This window comes from Canis aureus, chromosome 13 (assembly GCF_053574225.1).
Source record: "Canis aureus isolate CA01 chromosome 13, VMU_Caureus_v.1.0, whole genome shotgun sequence".
Lineage (NCBI taxonomy): Eukaryota > Metazoa > Chordata > Mammalia > Carnivora > Canidae > Canis > Canis aureus.
In genome coordinates this window covers 20,474,586-20,494,388 of record NC_135623.1, presented here as the reverse complement: position 1 = coordinate 20,494,388, position 19,803 = coordinate 20,474,586, and the positions used below count along the sequence as shown (strand labels likewise).

The 19,803-nt window shown below is 48.0% G+C and overlaps 1 protein-coding gene across 6 annotated transcripts in view; it reads right to left on the bottom strand.

The window, feature by feature from the left end:
* Window positions 1–1,156: 1,156 nt before the first annotated feature.
* Window positions 1,157–19,803, bottom strand: part of MKNK1 (MAPK interacting serine/threonine kinase 1) — a 41,267-nt gene continuing 22,620 nt past the window's right edge. For all 6 annotated transcript variants that reach the window (XM_077845089.1, XM_077845094.1, XM_077845095.1 and 3 more), the window contains 9 exons: window positions 19,099–19,178; window positions 17,465–17,538; window positions 14,807–14,911; window positions 11,187–11,242; window positions 7,559–7,654; window positions 5,651–5,845; window positions 4,864–5,028; window positions 3,584–3,627; window positions 1,157–2,487 (listed from right to left, as the gene is read on the bottom strand). In XM_077845089.1, coding sequence (XP_077701215.1) covers window positions 2,253–2,487; window positions 3,584–3,627; window positions 4,864–5,028; window positions 5,651–5,845; window positions 7,559–7,654; window positions 11,187–11,242; window positions 14,807–14,911; window positions 17,465–17,538; window positions 19,099–19,178 — 1,050 coding nt within the window. In that variant the 3' untranslated portion in view covers window positions 1,157–2,252. The remainder of the gene's footprint in view (window positions 2,488–3,583; window positions 3,628–4,863; window positions 5,029–5,650; window positions 5,846–7,558; window positions 7,655–11,186; window positions 11,243–14,806; window positions 14,912–17,464; window positions 17,539–19,098; window positions 19,179–19,803) is intronic.

The window sequence follows — 19,803 nt, the reverse complement described above, 5'->3', positions numbered from 1 at the left end:
TGTGAAAAGTTAATAACGCCTGGACATTTCTCCACAAGCAGCTGTTGCTTAGTAAGCCCATAACGACACTAACAAAACCAGAGTAGGCACTGTGGCGCCCAGGCGGGGCTGTGAAGAGGGCTGGGGCCCTCACCAGGTGGACCAGGGCGGGGAGGCAGCCTGGTAGAGGGTGGAGAAACCTGAGAACTGGCAGGAGCTGCACCCAGAGCAGCATGGGGGGGGGGCACTGAGTCCAGAAAGCCCCCAGAAATCACCTCTCAGCCTGCCAACCCGAAGGACTGACGGTTGGGGCTGAAGTCGAGATAAAACTCATACCCTGGTTCCCAATCCCCAGAGACTGGGAGACTTTGGGCCAAAGGCTTAGATCTGCAGACCTGTTTTTCCCACCCATCCTGCTCCCGGTAGATGGGATGTGAGGGTGGTAACAGTTGCTGCAAAGGGAAGACTGTCAACAACAAGTATGTCAGCGTCAGCACGGGGGCATCCAAGCCACAGGACAGCCCCTAGAGTGACCCCATCTCCCCTCGCCCCTGGGGAGAAAAGCTGCCAGCCCCTCAGACCTCCCTCCTGCCGCCCCCTTGGGAGCTTATAAAGCTCCTCCCCAGCCCAGGCCTCTCCAGTGTGGTTCTGAGGGTGACACAGGACAAAGCACATAAGAGCCCTTGGCATGATGAACATGAGAGCTGAGGATGTGAGGCACCATTTTTCTTCGTTCCAACTCTGGCAAGTCCTGGGCAAGCAACAGATCCTCTGGAAAAGCTGGGTGCTGCTCCAGACAAAGGGGACCTTTGTTCCCACCTGGGCGCGGGGCTGGCCTGGGCGCAGGGTACACCTATTAAGGCATTTTTTTGGAGCCAGTTTTTGTGATGGCTGCTGATGCCACCTCTTCCACCTGATGGGGAGACCCTACAGGCTACAGGACAGGGGCTGTTTCTTACTCCTCTGACAAGTGTTGACGAATGTCATTTTCTCACCTAAAAGAAGAAGAGCAATGATATCTCCTCCACCTTGTTTTGTGGATCCTATGAGAGGCTAGATTTAGAGGTCCCAACTAGGGGCACCTTCTCCCCACTGGGCTGGACTCGGCCCCTCTCCAGAAGGCCTGTCTCCCTCTCAGGTTCACAGGTGAATAAAGGACCACCCAGAAGGCCACAGCTAGAATTTAAAACAGTTTTATTAAAACAAGCACATTGTATAAATAGCATTGTGGTGGTGTGTGTCTGACCTGTACAAACCCATTTTCTTTAGGCAGCTGAGCAGCTCGGCTTCTCCGAGGCCAGATGCGCCTTCATGCTCTCCGGCAGCAGCCAGCCCATTGCTGGAACCAGGGCTGCCGGCGATCTGGTGCCACCTCGGGCACAGAGTCCCTTCTAACTGCCCGGGACTGGTGCTGCCCTCCAGCAGACACAGCCTCGAAGTCACTCGTCATCTTAACAGCTTAAAACTGGTTAGAATAATAAGAAACAGTTGAATAAAATCTTTCACATGCTTGGACATTCAAGGAAGAGCAAATCATTACATGCTCTGGAAAATCCGGCTTGCAGTGGAGTTTTAAAGTTCCATCTTTGCTGAAAGTGCATGGTTAAAAAGAACACTTAAAAAAAAAAAAAAAAACAACGAAATAATACGGACTTCAGCAGCAATCCCAAACAAGGAAGAGGATGATAAATGAGGGACACATTTTGGTCCCGGCAAAGAAAGATTATGTGCTTCTCCCGCGCTACAGACTGGAAGACTGATCTGGCCTCCTGAACGTGGAAGGCTCCCTGCCCTTTCCTGAATTGAGGGGATGGCTTTGCTTAGCCAAGGGGAGGACATCCGGAGGACAGAGGAAGGACCAGTGTTGCGGGTGTGTGTGTGTGACAGTGCAGAGAGGAAAGAGCCTCTGTCAGCTGCCGCTTCTCAAGGCTGGCTCCCTGAAGGCTGCAGCCCCAGCCACCACTGCGCCAGCAGCCCAGCAGTGCAGGCTGGATCCTGGATCTGCAGGCGGGTGAGCAGGTGGGCAGGAGCCCAGCAGAGAGATGTCCCTGCCGCAGGCGATTATGCAAAGTGACAAGTGATTGCTTTCCTTTTCAAAGACAACCCCTTTGGATAGAGCTTTCTCCTGGAGGGCTCCAGGGAAATAGGGGGTTGGGTGGGAATCTCAGGGCCTTCTCCAGGATGGGGCTATGGAGCAGCTTCTTCTGCTTGCCCTGCGGACTTTGGCGGGGCCTAGGCAGGCTGAGGTCCCGGAAGTCGTGGCCAGGAGTGGGTCAGAGTGCGGCGGGAGTTGGGCACGGTTCCGGGTCGCTGCTGCGGCCTGCCTGGGCCAGGGCCCTTCGACGGGCCAGGCGTGACTTGCAGGGAGGGGAAAGCCTCACAGAGCAGAGGCCCCCGGCCAGGGACTCGGATGACTGTGCCAGCTCGTCTTCCTCACGCTGAGAAAGCTGGCGGTTAAGGGCGATGGCCTCAGCTGCGAAGAGTGTCAGGTCCATCGTGCTGCTATTTCTACAGGGGAGGACAGCACAGAGCAGAGGGGAGTGGGGCTCGGCACCGTGGCCCGCCAGTGCCCAGAATCCCCCCTCCCCAGGCTTTTTCTGGGCCGCTTCCTCACCAAAGTCCTTCTTGCCTGGGTTTGAAATCTGATTTCACTGAGGCTGGAATGGCTCTGAGCCTCACCTATAGTCCTTGGACTTGGGAGTTGGGACAAATGCCCCCTTCCATTCAGAGCGCCCTCCTCCATGCTCCCACGCTCTGCACCCAGCTCCCCCAGAGGAAGGGCCTGGCACGTAACAGGTGCACCCATGTACCGGGCAGCGGCATTCTGGCTCACATCAGTGGAGAATACAGGGATGCAAGACTTCCCTGTGCAACTCCCAGCAACCGGTCCTGAGGTTGCTTCCTGGAGGGGTGCCCATGGTGTGGTAGCCTTGGGAACAGAGCAGTGTTCACTAGAAACCTGGTCTTGTGTTAAAAGGCATTAGAGTCAAAGATCTAGGTTCAAAGTCCAACTCCCAAGGCGACTGTGTGGCCCTGAGTATCAAGTTACCTCAATCTCCCTATTCTTGGTTTTCTCATCCACAAAATGGAGTAACTGGGGCACCTCTCTTTTAAATTTATCATAAAGATTATGAAAAGAATCTCTGTAGAGCCCTTAGCACCATTTCTGGCATGCGGTGACCAGTCTAGTGGTGATGTGACAACTGGTCCAACTGCCTCGCAGCGCCCTCTCCTGCTACATTCACCAACCTGCAGCAGCAGAAGGAAACCTTGGGGTGAATCACCTACAGATAGGGTTGTTGGGCTATAAATGGTGATTTTTAGTTAGATGCCAGTGGATATGGAAAGAGTTTTTTCTCCTGCAAACAGTACCAAGGTGCTTGAAGGAGCTGGAGGGCAGGGGAGGCCGTCAGGTGGTGGAAGAGAAGAGGGGAAATCGAGGAGGAGACACGCAGAGAAGGCAGGTGGGGAAGCCCCTTCAGGAGGTCGACACCTGAGCCTAGAGCTAGGCTCCCCGTCCCACCTCCACCCCAACGTGGCTGACAGTTTGAGGGAAAGTCAAAGCCAAAGAAAGAAGGGCATCAGGTGTGGTTGGAGCATTTACCTCTGGAGGACTTGTGGCGTGGGGAGTCCTCTTTCTGGAGCTTGCTGGAATGGGAAGGATAGACGTGGGGGTAAGCACTGCTCCCTCCTTCAAGAGCTGCCCAACCCACACCAGTGCAGAGGCTACTAGCGGCTCCTGGCCCAGTACAGAGACTCGGCCAAGCGTGCCTGCAGGGTCAGACCTTCCAAGGACAGAGCAAGAGAGGACAACTTGAACCCAGCTGACTCTGCATGGAGACGCATCCCTTTGCCTGGCAGAGTCCTCTGTCCTCTAAGACCCAGCTCGAGGGTCACTTCACTCTCCCACTCCAGCCGCTTCCCGACCTCCATCCAAGCAGTGGGGAAGCCTCGTCCTTTTGTGCCCCTGGCACTTTCGATAAGCATTTGCTACACTGTTCCATCATTTATTCCCTTGTCTCCCTCTCCCCACCAAGACAAGAAGACAGGGATTGGGTCTTACTCATCCCAGTCTCGCCAGAGTTGGGCAATGGGTAGGTGCTCAGTAAAGACAGCAATTCTTGAGTGGCTGGGAATTAGCCACTCAGAGGTTCTTATGTTGGGTCCCCTCCCCCCCCATAACAAGCTGGCAAAGCTTGCTTCCTTCTCCTGGAAGGGCCAGTGAGGCTGGCCAGGGCCTGGCAGCCCAATGACACAGCGAATCACAGAGGCCTGGCTGACCCCTCAGAGGGGCAGAAGTCAGTACCTGATTCACTGAGGAGGATGGTTAAAAATGTTTTCTGGTAAAGACTTGGATCCTTCGTTTGGGGGAAATACCACCATTTCCCTTTCAGGCAAGCTGCACCCAAGGACCACGAGGAGAATCTACGTGCCTCCAATGTATCCTCACTGTAAGCAGGGAAGCAAGGCCCTGCTTCTGGGCGTTCTTAGCTGATGATACGTCTGTATAAGGGGAGGGTGCCACAGGCCCCCAGCACCAATACCAGGCTGCTTCCCAGACTGTGTGCCTCCGAGAATGGCAGGATGCATGTGCCAAATCCCCCAGAGGCCTCTGTTCATTCCTGAGAGGCAAGGGTCAGTTAGGAGCCTAGTCTGAGGCCAAGGTCAGAGCCAAGTCTATGACTGGTTAAGGGGCTCCTTCTGGGGCAACATCAGTGGCCAGTTCACTCTACGTGCACAAGGACTGAAGCTGCCATATGGTTTCCCTCTGGCTCAGGTCAGCACCTGGGCTGCCATCCAGCACTTGCTACTACTATAAAAGCTTCCTCATGGCCAGGCCACAGGCCTGAGGAGATGGGATGCCGCCCCTCCCAGATTACTCACCCCCTGCACCCACGGATGCTGCAGGACTTGGGCAGCACTCAGTCTCTGCTTGGCATCTCGAACCAGGAGCTTGGAGATGAGATCTTTGGCTTCGGGGGAGATGTGTGCCCAGTCCTTGTCAGGAAACTCATACTTGCCTTCCTGGATGCTCTCAAATAGCTTGTTCTAGGTAAAGAAGATTCCTCTTGAGGCCACCCTGCCAGGGAACAAGCAGGATGTGCCTGCCATTGATTTGGTCACCCTGGGTCACATCAGCCTCTGCTGAAGCTGCAGCTCATGGCTTCAGGATGCCAGAGGCTAGGGCCTTCCCCTGATCCCTACTTCCTGCTGTCATCAGACCACACACAGAATGCCCCTTGCAGGCAGGGGTGGCTAGGCCACTTGGAGGGCTGGGTGGGTATGCCAACTAGGGAACACAGCTGAAATTCCTTGGCCCTTCATATGTGGCCCTCACAAATGAGCCCCTGACAAACTATCAGGTCTCGGCTACCCCCAGCACCAACCTTATACTTACACTCTTTTTCCCCACATGCTTGCAGCTGTCTCATACCCTCATGAAGACTCAGCTCAGGTCTGTTCCCCTCTAGCAACTCTCCCTTGAATGCCCAACTGGGCTAAGTGTCTGACTATCTCTCTCTCATCCTACTGTTGGCCCTTGGGCAGAAGGGGAAAGGGCATTAGAGACCTCCTTCTAGAGCAGAAACCACCTCTAGCCCAGTCCCATTGGGCATCCCATAACCACACTGACCACCCCCAGCAAGGCTGGTGCAGTGGGTCCTGTGCTCACCTGGCACACCCTGCAGACTTCTCCCCGGTCCCAGCCACAGTCGGTCCCACAGTGACCTACAAAGGGGGGGTAGCCGCTCAGCATGATGTAGAGGACCACGCCCAGGCTCCACAGGTCACAGCGCTTGTCGTAAAAGGTGGCCTCATCCCTGAAGACCTCCACCACCTCTGGAGCCATGTACTCTGCAGAGCCACACTGTGGAGGCCAAGGTTGAGGAGGGGAAACAGCAGAGAAGGGAGAGGTTTAGTCACAGGGAAAGGAGATGGTGAAGAGTAGAAGGTAATGGAACTTGAGCAGGAGGCTAGGCTGCAGAGCAGGGAGTTGTCAGGACAGCCAGCCAGGGCTCACCTGATACCACCAAGGCACTTAGAAAAGCTGGGCCGACTGAGCATTTGTAAATGGAGTGAGTCCTAGCATTTGCCATGATCCACAAGACCAGTTCCAGGTCACCTTCCTATCATTCCAGGTCCTATTCTGATAGGCAGAGGCCCCTGGTCAAGAAGCTGCAGGAATCTCTACCTCAGCTCTCTGCAGACACTTAATATACAGATACTTCAACATACCAGGGGCACGGTTTTGGGAAGGCATCTGTGGACACTCAATCCCATAAAGCAAGGAGGTTTTTCTTGTTTTTGTTTTTGTTTTTGCTGTTGTTTTTAAATTTTAAGTAGGGTCCATGCCCAGGATGGAGCTTGAATTCATGACTCTGAGATCAAGATCTGAGTGGAGATCAAGAGTCGGATGTTTAACTGACTGAACCACCAGGTTCCCCCAATAAAACAAGTTCTTAAAGTTAAGTCCTGCCAAGCTTCTCTTCCAGCTTACACCAAGGAGGTACGAGAATTTAGGATTAAGATCCCATCAAAGCTGAGAGAGCTCTTAGAACAAATCCAATCTCCCTGCTTCTCCCATTTATAGATGAGAAAACAATGGTTAGATTGGGGTAAGGATATGGTTCAAGCACATCAGTGGTAAATCCAGTGTAAGAATTTGGGATTCTTTCCTTTCATCCTTGCATAGAAAATGCTGATAAAAACAAAACAAATTCTTTTTGATCCCCTCTTCATTATTTCAGGCTTGCCAAGAGATACCTCCCTGGCCTTCAACACACACAACTAATTAGATGGGAAGATAGGAAGTAGAGAAAGGATATTTTCCACGTTATTGGCAATTAGAGTTAATGACTTTGAGAACAAGGTAGCTCAGTGTAGAAGCTAATACAGAAACATTTCTAATAATGTCAATTTTAATAAGACATGAGCATATTGAAATGCAGGTCTTAAAAAAGGTTATTAGGAAAATTCACTTATGAGGCATGAAAATCTCAAAAGATTCATAATAATTATAGTACATCGGGTATGTACAAGATACGTCTTAGGAAGAACAGCTCCTAGCTGCACATCTGGGCATGAAATGAGAAGTGAAGGAAGCAACAAGGTAACTTAGCCAAGTGATTCTACATGGAGAAAGCTGGGACCTCTCAGTTCTGGCCACAGAGAGACCACACTTTCCATCCTCCATCACAGGGGGGTGTGCTGAGATGCTGCCAGGGACAGAGCTATCATGTGCTCAGGTGCAAAGGGCTGGCGTGGGATAGTGTCTGTCTCTACCTGGGACAGGAGTCAGGGCCCAGTCTGTTCCCACAGATACAATTTGTCTCATCATTGGCAGAGGACCTGCCCCAAACTAAAAGCTCTCATGTCAATTTTGTTTGCAACTGAGCACTGACGGGGTAGGGGTGGCTCACAAAGCAGTGGCCAAAGGACAACTCAGGCAGCTGGTAGTGAGGTAGAAACACTTGATTTTCCTTCCTTAGCCCTCTGTTCTGGACTCCACCTTTGGGCTGGGGGTACTTCAAATGTACAGGAGACCTGAAGGAGGTGGTACAGGGTGCCCAGCCATACATACTGGAGTGGTCAGCTCCGGTGTGGTTATGGGGGTACAGGAGTTGTTCAGTTTCACCCCACTGCCCAAGTCAAAGTCACAGATTTTCACTGGAGACACCTGAAAACGAAGGAAAAAGCAAAGGTTACAAATATAAGAAGCCCAAGGGCATGAAGAGACCAATGTGACTGTGACACTCACCCTCCCTCACTCCTTCGCCCCGTGTGGAGGGTAGGGGCCTCTTACTCGCTGACTCTCACTCTTGCACACAACACACTCTGTCTGTCTCTTTCTCTCTCTGGCTGCCATGTCAAAGCCCTGCTTTATCTGTCACATCATGTTTACTCTCCTTGGGCTAACTAGAAATCACCTGAGGATTTATTGTAAGGTGTCCTTTGCCCCATATTCTTTTCTCACTTCCTAAGAGAAAGTGGGTGTGCTACGTGGTGTCAGACTACTGTGAACTTAGTAAAACAAGTAGCAAACCTATGGAACTCTTGCCCACAGATGACAGATGATGGTGTAGGTTGCAGAACCACAGAACTAAGTATGTATTCGTGAAAAGACTCCTTGTGACTCATTCAGTGGAGGGTACCACCTTAGGTGCCTTGGGGTGACCAGCTTGTCTTTGCTTGCTTGGGACTTTGTTGGCTGCAGTACTGAAAGTTGTGTATCCTGGGAAACCCCTCAGGCCTGAACCAACTGTGATGGCTGGTCACCCAAACTGGATGTTGCCCCTGAAACCACAGATAGCATGAGCCAACCAGGAGGACACTTCACGTGCATGCAGAACGGCACAGTGAGCCTCTCAAAAATGCGGGCTGTGGGCGTCCCAGCTTAGCCACTGACCTTCAGAGGAAGCCAGCACAGTCTCTCAACTTCCCTTCCTCCCTCCCTTCCTTTCTTTCTTCTCCTCTCCCTTCCTCCTTCTTTTCTCTCTTGTACTCTTGTTTTCCCCCACTTAGCCTCTTTTTTTGTGATAAAATATGTATAACATAAAATAATCTGCTTCAGCCATTTTTAAATGTATAATACAGCAGCACTAATTATACTCACACTGTTCTGCAACCATCTCCAGTGTTAAGTTTCTAAAACTTTTCCATCATCCCAAACAAAACCATCAGTTATAAACTCCCCATTCCTCCCTTCTCTCTAGTAACATCCGATCTACTTTCCATCTGTATGAATTTGGCTACTTCAGGTATTTCATGTAAGTGGAATCACACGATACCTGTCTTTTTGTGTCTGGCTTATTCACTTAGCATACTGTTTCCAAGGTTTGTCCACAGTGTAGTGTGGATCGGAACTGAACAATATTCCATTGTATGGAGGGACCGCATTTTGTTTATCCATTTACCTGTTCATGGATACTTGGGTTGTTTCCAGCTTTTGGCTGTTGTGGCTAATGCTCCAATGAACACTAATGTTCAAGTTCAAGCCTCTGTGTTCAATTCTTTTGGATAAATACATAGGTGTGGAACTGCTGAGCAGTATGGCAACCCCGTGTTAAGCTTGGTGAGGAACTGCCACACTGCTTTCCACTGTGGCCGCGCCATTTTCTGTTCCCATCGGCAGTGTATGAGGGTTCCAATTTCTCTACAGCTTCATCAGCATTTGCTCTTCACTGTTTTTTCCTTTTTTTTTTTTTTTTTTTTAATTCTAACCATCCTAGTAGCTGTGAGGTGGTGTCTAATGGTCTAATGGTGGCTTTTTTTTTTTTTTTTAAGATTTTATTTATTTGAGAGTGAGTGAGAGCATGAGCCAGGACAAGGGCAGAGGGAGAGGGAGAAACAGGCTCCCCGCTGAGCAGGGAGCCAGGTGTTGGGGGATGGGGGAAGGAGATGATCCCAGAACCTTGGGAGCAGAAGGCAGATGTTTAACTGGCTGAGCCACCCAGGTGCCCCTAATGGTGGTTTTGATCAACATTTCCCTAATGACCAAGGATGTTGAGCATCTTTTCATATAACTGGCCCTCTGTATACTTTCTGGGGAGAAATATTTATTCAAGACCTTTGCCCATTTTTAAAATTGGGTTGTCTTTTCAATGTTGAGTTTTAGAATTTCTTTATAGTTTGGATATTAAATCCTTATCAGATACATGCTTTGCAAATATTTTCTCCCATTCTGTGGCTTATCTTTTAGTTTTCTGGATAATGCCTTTTGATGCTCAGTCGCTCTTAGTTTTAGTTTTTCAATCACAGAAAAGGAGCAACAATCCTGAGCCACTAAGATCAAATGAGAGGACAAAAGCCATGAAAGCATGTTGTACCCAGAGGCAACAGAATAGTTCAGAGCGCCTGTGGAGTTCTGGGGTCATACTATCTTCGTTTTAATCTATACTCTACTACTTACCAGCTGGGTGACATTGGGCAGGCTTCTTAATCTACCTGCACTTCAGTTTCATCATCCATACAGTGAGGATAATAATAGTACTGACCTCATAAGATTTTATAAGTATTTAATAAAATATAAGTGCCTGGCACAATGTAAGCACTCAAGAACTATTAACTATGATTATTAACAATCATAATGATAACAGTTACAAATTATAAAGTCTTATGCCAGACCCACTGACAGGAAGTCACAAGACCTTATTTGAGCTAATGTATTACTACTCCCCACAAAAGAGTTATAAGCAGCAGCTTACACTCAACACATTCACTCGCAGCCGTTCCTATTTATGGGCTATCCCTTAATTCAGCCCGACAATATGTGTTCATACATACGCACCCATATACATACACACAGAGCCATGAATATGTGCCAGCAGAACCACCAGGGCCTCAATCCCTTCACAGAAACACAGAATTTGTCAGATCCTGACACACTTATAGCAGTGCAAATGCTTCCATTTGCTGACACACTTATAGCTAGTGCAAATGCTTCCATTTGCTAGTACAAGTCTAAAATAGGTTGCATCTGTTCAATACCACATATACATGTTTGCTTTTTAATGGGCACTTTTGGAAATACAAATGGAAGCAGAAACCCTTTTCAGGAGCTTGCTTCCTAATTATTACTTTAAGTGGTGGGCACTAGCTGGCATATATACCATAGCATAAACATCCTTTGCTTCACGGAAGATTTGCTTCACGGAAGATTCAGTTGTTGTTTATGACACACCCACTGCTCTAAAGACAGGTGCACTAGTCTAGAAAACATTTTGTGCAGGTCTTATGTATTCTACAAATTCTCAGGCTTAAGCCAATCACACTATTGATAAAGAGCAAAGATGAGACAGGGATTAACCCGATTTGGAATGCAGAAACATGGGGCGTCTGAGTGGCTCAGTTGGTTAAGTGTCTGCCTTCAGCCCAGGTCATTATCCTGGAGTCCCAGGGAGTCCTGGGATTCAGCTCCCCATCAGGCTCCCTGCTCAGTGGGAAGTTTGCTTCTCCCTCCATCCCTCACGCTGCTCATGCTCTCTTGCTCTTGCTCTCTCTCTCTAGTAAATAAAATCTTAAAAAAAAAAAAAAAAAAAAAAGGAATGCAGAAACACTACACATTTGGTCTAACATTCTCATGTGTCCATAATAATCAGTGCAGGTTGGTATCTGTGGCCGAGAAACTGCTAACGACCTGAGAGTGGAGGTGGCTTCCCCACATCATGTAAACTTTGACACCACCCCTTCCCCAAGTCAGCCCTATGTACCTTTTCTGGAGACTCACACAATATATTTTCTGGCTTCAGATCGCGGTGAGCGATGCCTGAAATGACGAAGAGCAAAGAAATGGTTAACATATGCACATAATTATCAAACATTCCACACACAATTAATTTTTTCCAAATGCTGTTGTTCACAGATTAATTCCCAATTATGGTACATTAAAAAATCAACGAGCTGCAGGAGGCAGAAGTAACCAGAGACAAACCAAAAGCACAGTTGATTCTGCAAGTTCTTTTGAACCCGAAGCTTTAGAAGTCTGGCAGGGATAAGAAGGGGGCTAAATGAATCCCAGCCAGCCTACCTCTCAGTACTGCAGTGACAACCAAGAATAAGAAGCCTAAAATGAAGCAGAGTCCTGCAAATGGCCAGGCGTGGAATAGCAATGCAGAAATAATTAGTGCCTTGTTTAAGAGCATCTCAGGGGGCTGAAGCTGCTCTATCTCATTTCTTCTGTGTGGCCAACTTATAAAAAAAAGATTCCGTAGGTGGGACTCCCTGAATGTTCAGAGGACCAAGGGTTAGCTAACAAATCTTCCAAAGCTTGCCTGATCCCCTTCTCACCTGTTCTGCATGTCCAAGACAGTCCTGGCGGAAGCACAACAAAGACTGCTTTGATTCAAGGGGGCTGTTCTTAAGAGACACCTTCCCTGCATTTTGACTAGATCTCCTAAAGGAGCCAGCAGATAGCAGCTTACTCCATGAGTGGTTAAAAGCTGCTGACCTGGCTGACCTGGCCAACAAGGCACCGAGGCAGCAGTGGGGAAGGGGGAGGACCACCTTCTGAACACAGACAGAGACAGGAAACCAACTCATAGGGCCACGGTGGACACAGAAACTCCAACCGTCCTACCTCCTGCGGGATGTACGATGTATAGACAGAAGGGCTGGAAAGTGGAGCAAGAGCCAAACAGCTAATGTTCAGAGGATTCATGGAGTCATAGGGAAAAGCAGAATCTGCTTTTCCAAAACTCCCTTGATGACCAACTTCTCAGGCAGCCCTCCAATTCCCTGGTAGGAGGCAGAGGCCCAGCCCACCTGAGGTACTTCACCAGGGAGAGAAAACTTGAGCTCCAGCAGCTAAGTAACTTCATCAGTCACCTAATTGAATGAGAACCCAGAGCAACTCAGTCCAGGCTGTACAAATTGAGTCGGGCTACAGCTAGCTGCACTAAAAGTGAAAGATATTTTCCATTACACCAAGTGCTCCCACAGAAGGATCACAAGCCACACATGGAGACTTGCTCTCCAAATAGGTGCCTATGGCCCAGTCGTCCCGCAGCCTGAGAACTGAGCTCCATGCTGGAATAATGGGCCTGCCTCTGTGAGCACGCCAGCCATCGAGCTGCTCTGCTTCATTTCCCAGAGGTTAAGCTGCGGCGTGCCCAGTATTTAAAAGTGTGGAACTTGTTTCCGGGCTGACCCATTCCTGCCCAATTCATCTTCCCAGTGTGAAGTTATTTAGAAAACAGCCAAGTTCAGCCAGAAATTGTTTTTCATCCCAACTTCAAGTCACCTGGGCAACTGGCTGGCTAGATGTTAGCAAGCACTACAGAACTCCTAACACACACCGGCTCTGTTCCCTTTAGTGCCTTCTTCTAAAAATAAATAAATATATAAATATATAAAAAATAAAACTGCCTCTGCCCCGCCTCTAAGGTATGGGTCTTACAAAAAGTGTGACCCAGTTTTGCAATTTGCAGAGGCAGCTTGGGGAACAGTTGTAAATCTTTGTCAAGCAGGTGTTACCTACATGCATCCTGGCTTTCAGAAACAGAACCAGTGCTATTCATCATGCTGGGCCAAGTACAGACACCCGTTTTAGGAACTTTCATCGCATGTGCAGGTCAGGCGCCAAACATGGGCACTGTCAGTGTGGAGACCTCCCTTCAGCCGCAGGAGGAAATGAGGTAAGACCAGTGAGGCTTAACTCCCTGTACACGTGCCCTCCTCCCAGTCTGCATTACACTGCTGGCACAAGGTAGGACATATGCCCAGCATGCCTACAAGTGTTCTTAGGCATTCACAACCTATGTGGCCAGCCAATATCCACCACAGTGAAGGGAGCAGAGCTAAGTCACCAATTATTCAATCCACCCCGACTCCTCATCCAGACAGAATCCTCTATTTACTTATTTATTTAAAAGACTTTATTTATTTGAGAGAGAGAGAGAGTGAGAGCAAGCACAAGTGGGTGGAGGAGCAGAGGGAGTAGCAGGCTCCCCACTGAGCCAGGAGCCTGATACGGGGCTCCATTCCCAGGCCCTGGGATCATGACCTGAGCCAAAAGCAGACGCTTAACCAACTAAGCCACCTAGGTGCCCCAGAATACTTTATTTTAAGGTAATTAATATTAGGAATCAAAATGCTTTCTGTCAAGTGGGGGGGATTAGGATGGAGGAAAGAACAATATTGAAGAACTACTATGGGGCAGTCCTGGTGGCCCAGTGGTTTAGCGCCGCCTTCCGCCCAGGGCATGATCCTGGAGATCTGGGATCGAGTTCCACATCAGGCTCCATGCATGGAGCCTGTCTCTCTCTCATTCTGTGTCTCTAATAAATAAATAAAAAATCTTTAAAAATAACTATTATATTGAAAAACTACTATGTGCCAAGCACTAGGCCCCAATTATGTTATAGGTACACAATTCATACATAGGCTGTGTACAGGTTCCATAAGCGAGTGAGAACAGTGCCTAATGCTAACTATAGCAGTGGTGACTACTGCTGAGGATATAATTCTCTCTCTTCCCACCATGACTCTGCAGGTAGACATTATTACTGAGAGAGCATATAGCTCGTAAAAAGGTAACGCCAGAATTAGTTTTTCCATGGCACTGCTGTTAGGCATGTTTTAAAAATGTAATAGTCAAACACATTTATGGAAATACAAAAATACTTAATTTGTAAAAAGACTTAATTCACTATAAGAGTTCTTAAATAATCAGTTCTAGATAAGGGACTGTAAACTGAAGTGTAGTTTGAACAACAGCAACCCGCAATTTATCATCATAATGTTCAACAGATATCTCAAACTTAACCATCTTAAGAGAAAAATGCATTTTCTATTTATCGTGAACAGGACATAAAACTAGTTATAAACTACCATGCCGAGTTTGAAAAGAGAGATACAGGGGACATATTTCAAAAGGCTAGAAAGGGGGAGCCCAGGTGGCTCAGTTGGTTAAGTATCCGACTCTTGATATCAGCTCAGGTCTTGATCACAGGGTCCTGAGTTTAAAAAAAAAAAACTAGAAATAGTAACACCCAAATATTTACACTAGAATAGTATTATGATGCAGTTGTATCCTTCTGTCACAGGAAAAGGAGATCCTCCATACCCATACACTCATATATCTTATTCAACGTTAAGTTTACCTTTTCCTCCCTGTTCTTTCTCCTGTGTCCCTACGCTTAATAGTGCCACATCTGCCCACCATCCACATCGAAAGTCTAGTGCCATCCTGGCTTGCTCCCTCAACCTCATGGGTGGGGGGGTGCCAGCTGTACCAGCTCCTGGCCTAGTTCTCTGCCTGGCCTGCACCTCTCCCTCAGTCCCCAGAGACTGGCCGGTCCAACCCAATCACGGAGGCAAAGACTTGGTTCACCTTTGGTGTGCAGGAAGTCAAGGGCAGCGGCCACGTCCCGTACCACTCGGCTGGCTTCTCGCTCATTGAAGTGTTTCTGCTTCTGGATGTGGGCCAGGATGGAGCCTGGGGAACAGACAAGACACAGAAGTATGCCTTTTCGGGCCTTAGGAGTTTAACTTCTCAGAGGTCAAGTTGCCACAATTTTGGGGTGAGGATATAGCCTTATTCATCACTAAATGTCCAGCACCAAGTGTGGTACCTGGCACAGAGAAGGAGGTACCAGCGCAAAAATGGACTGAAGAGAATTGGGTTGCCATCTTCTGTACCTGCCCATGATGAGCACAGAAGGGAGAGACAACAACTATTTGCATGACCAAAAATATTAATGCCATTGGGGCAGATTTGGCTTCTTAAATAAGAAAGAACTAAAAGTGAATTCACATAAGGTTGGGGGACCTCTCCATAAGAACTTTTCCCCCTCTGCATTTGATATCAGATTCAAACAAGAGCACAAGCCTTCAAACAGAAATGCCCCAACCTTGCCAGTTATGTAAAGGTCTAGGAAGTCTAGTAAAAGGGGGAAAAGTGCTTTCCTTCTGAATTTCCTATTATTACTATTATTATTATTATTATTATTATTATTATTTTGTTGGCAATGGTTAACATTTAGTGGATAGTTACTGTGTGCCAAGCACTATGTAATAATAGTCTTCAGATAGACTGATTACCTTAGCCTCACCACAATTGTAAAAAATGTACAAAATATGGCTATCCCCTTTTATAGATGGGGAACCTGAAGCCAAGAATGGCTAAGCAACTTGCTCAAGATGAAATACCAGTATGTGGAAGCATCAGGACTTAAGTCCAGTAAATGTGGCTGTAACACCTGTCCAGACTAGACTGTCCCTCAAATGGATATGTGGTCTAACTGCTGGGGTATGGGCTGCCCTGAGCCAACCGTAATCTCTTTACCTACTGCAGTGGGTCTGGCCTCAGTAGGGCTGCACTCTAAGCAATACATTTACAGATAACTCCTAGCATTTTATTTTACTTATTAAAGATTTTATTTATCTATTCAGGAGAGGCACACAGAGAGAGGCAGAGACATAGGCAGAGGGAGAAGCAGGCTCCCTGTGGGAAGCCTGATGTGGAACTCAACCCCAGGACCCTGGGATCATGACCTGAGCTGAATGCAGACATTCAATCACTGAGCCACCCAGCTGCCCATCTCCCAGCATTTTAAATGTAACATCTTGGTGTTGTTGGGCAGGGCAGGGGTGTGAACATATGGCACAGGCATGAGCACATGGCCTGGTTCCATGCAGTCTGTGCTCACTACTGGAAGCTAGTATTTCTGGGCTGGAGGAGCCAGCACTGCATGGTAGAAATGGCACAGAGGTGCCTGGGTGGCTCTGTCAGCTGAGTGTCCAACTCTTTGATTTCAGCTCAGGTCATGATCTTAGGGTTGTGAGATTGCTTGAGATTCTCTCCCTTTCCATAAGCCCCTTGTTCTCTCTCTAATAATAAATCATTTTAAAAATGGCATAGGTTTACTTACTGCTGGTTTTCGGCATGGGGAGGGGATGAAACATCTCTTACCTGCCAGATCAAACAATGAAAGGATCCCAGCATGCTAGGGAACATTCCCAGATAACTGGCTCCTGGCTAGGTCTCAGGTTTGCCCTACTGTAGTGAGTCTCTTGTTTCCAAATTTGTTAAATGGGCAAATGGAGAGTAATATACTACTGACTTCTAAGATAGCCTTTGGCATACTCAATTGTTTTAATAATATTAATAGGTGACATTTATTGGACCCTAACTGTCTATAGGGCACTATGCCAAGCATTTCACATGAAAGATCTCATTTAATCTTCAGGGCTATCGAAAGGTGGTGTCATTATCCCTATTTTATAGATGAGAACACTGTTTAGATAGGTTATGTGACTTGCCCAAGGTAACGCAGCCAGTAAGTGATGCAGCTACACTTAAATCCAGCTTTGTTGGCTTCTAAAGCATGCTCCTTTAGCCACCAAAACCCTGCCACGTGGCTCTCCACTCAGCTCCAGATATCCTCCCTAACCTGCACCCTGCAAATCTATCCTTAGGCTGGGTGAGTAATGGTGAGGGCAAGGGCTGCTCTATCCTCTTCTTTATGTCAGAAAAGCAAGCAAGTTTAATACACATTCCAGTGATTATGTGTGTGGGTGATAGCACTGGTGGTGACAGTCAAGAGTGGCATCTTTCCATCTGAAGGATACAGATTCTCAGGCCTCCTCTCTATCCTGGATCTATGTCCTAAGCCATGGGACCCTCCTTTCCCTGGTGAACCTTTCTGGACTTCACAATGTATGTAAGAGTTTCCACCCCATAATTAACTTAATAGTGAATAGGTCAAAACAATGGATTGATAAATTGATGACTAAAGGTACCTATATATGAGTCCTATTATAATGAGAAGGCATTTGTAGAATGTCCACACAGGTGACATTCTAGGCTCTGCAAAATGCTAATTATTATTCTTCCCTCCGGCCTCCCTTCTCCCAAATCAAGGGCAGTTTTAAGTCCTTCATCCTTTTTATTAGCTTGACTCATTTTAGAAGTCTCTGGGATTCATGATGGATGATCACCAGCCTGGGTCTTAATCAGAAATCCAAACACATACTCAACAGTAAGTACCTCCTTGCAATTTCTCAAAGACCAAGTAAAACCTTGTGTCATCTTCAAAGAACTCAATCAGCTCCAAAATGTTCCTTAAATAGGAAAAAATAGGAGGAAAGGGGAAAAAAGGGAAATGGTATTATATATTAAGGCCCACTTACAAATATACAATGAAAAAAATATACAATGCCCTGTAGCAGGGCAGAAATCAACCTGAAATCAGAATGCTTATTAAAGACCCATGTTTGAGAAGTAGCCAATGGTGTTAGCAAGACTCAGGTCACCTTATCTTTCCATAATGTTCAGTCTCTGGTGTTTTCACCAAGTCTGTGCTGTCAAACCCCAACCCTAAAACCCACTAGGTAGAGTTATAAAAAAGTCCCGGTCACATTAAACTGAATAAAATCTGCAGCCGACTGGAAGCAATTGCGGCTAATAACACTGAATAGTAGGTGTGTGTCCTGGAGGCAAGCAGCAAATAATTACTTGCCCTCCCTCTTGCCCATAAATCACGGGGCAGTATTTACATTGCCTGGAGAAAATGGAAACATCTGTCAAATAGACTTGGGGCCTAACGTGGGCACCGCTAGACCCTAACTGCTAAGCGCTGCTTAATGAAACGGCCGCGTTCCCGGCCGCCGTAGCACTTGTGGCCTTCCCCGGTGAGCACTCCCTGTCTGCCTGAGCATTACGGAGCTCTGCCAACAAGGTCGTCTTGTAACTCAGGAGGGAAACTACCGGCCTGGATATCGGACGTGTTGGGGGCTTTTTTTCTTTTAAAGAACGAAATAAACCAAGTAGAGGCTCTAATGCTGAACTCAGAAGCTGCAGGGCTGAAAATAAAAATCTGTCCCTCGTAAAAAAATGCTGACCACTTTGGGAGACACTGGGCTTTTACTAGTGTGAAGGCATCCAAATAAGATGACTAAAATGGCCTGATTTGAAAGAAGATTGTAGAAGCAGCGCCTGGAGTTAAATCAACAGCAGCCCCCATCCTCCAAGCTTAATGACAAAGCCATCAATACCTGGCCGCTGGCTCCCCGCTGACCCTGCTGTGCAAGGAGAAGGGGGGGTGGGAAGCAGAGTCTTAGAGGTGACCCTGATTTAAAGCCACCATGGGAGAACCACTCATTTGGAGCTAGTGGTGAGCTGGCTGAGGCGGGGCTGGAAACCACCTGGGCCCAGCTGGCCAGCAGAGCGCTAGAGTGGGCTCCTGGAGCCTGAGCGGCAGCTGCACATACACTACTATGTTGGGTGTATGTTGGGACACAGTAAGGATTCATACTAGCTCTCCTGTCCTCATCTAGTCCCAAAAGCTGGGCCCGCGTGTACCAGGTGACACTCCGTCAACCTCATTCCCATAGGCACTTGAAGGAAGGGACCCCATCTTCTCCCGGCCCTTCATTCGGATTGCTCACTCTTCCGACTTGCCTGGGTACTTCAGTACTTCAGCCTGAACAGAAGCAAAGGCTGCTGCCTCGTCTCCTCTTTCCATTCTCTCTCTTTAAACACGGAAAGTAGAAAAAATCCTCCACAGTTGTGGCCAAGTCATGACAGCTAAATGCTGGGGTCAGGAGGTGATGAGAAATGACCTTTTCTGCAGCTAAGCATCCCCACAAGAGAAGCAGCAAGTAACCCAAGACTGTACTCACTTGTTTCCTTGACACTGATAGAGCGTCTCCACTTCTCGAAATACCCTACTCCGACTGTGCCCTGCTTGTTTTTCGATGATCTGTGGGAAGAATAAAACCTGTCATATCCATCTGACCTTGAAACACCTCTCAGCAGGAGCCCTCTGGGAGAATCCAAGGCCCAATTCAGCCCACATCCAGTTACAAGGGCAAGCATGGAGTAGGCCTTGGTGACACAGGCACTGTGACCCTGCCAGCAACACAAGAGACCAACCCAAGGGCTTTCCAGGCTGGCCGGGCCTATTTTGACGCTGACAAGCAAACACTGTGGAAACCAATGGGGTTGTTGTCCCCAGCTGACTGTGGACTGTCCCCAATGCCCCAGGGACACTGAGGCAGCCAGCAAGAAGATAAAAAGCTACCTCTACCCAGCTCCTACCTCAAGGGCATCTCTTCCTGTCTTAAGGGCAAGGTTTACAACCTCCACTGAAGGATCTTCCAGGGTTGGAGGAAGAGCAAGGGGGATGGAGGACACAGTGGAGAGGAACTAAAACTCCAAGGCCCAGGTCAGACCCCATCTCTGCAGTTTTGCAGGGAACTTAGCCTTTGCAGGCAGTGCATTAAGCAACTCAGGTACAGTTTCAGTTATTTCTTATAACACAATCCCAAAAGACAGGAAGAGGTCAAACATTTTGTCCGCAGCTCTGATAAGTGGTGACAGGGTTG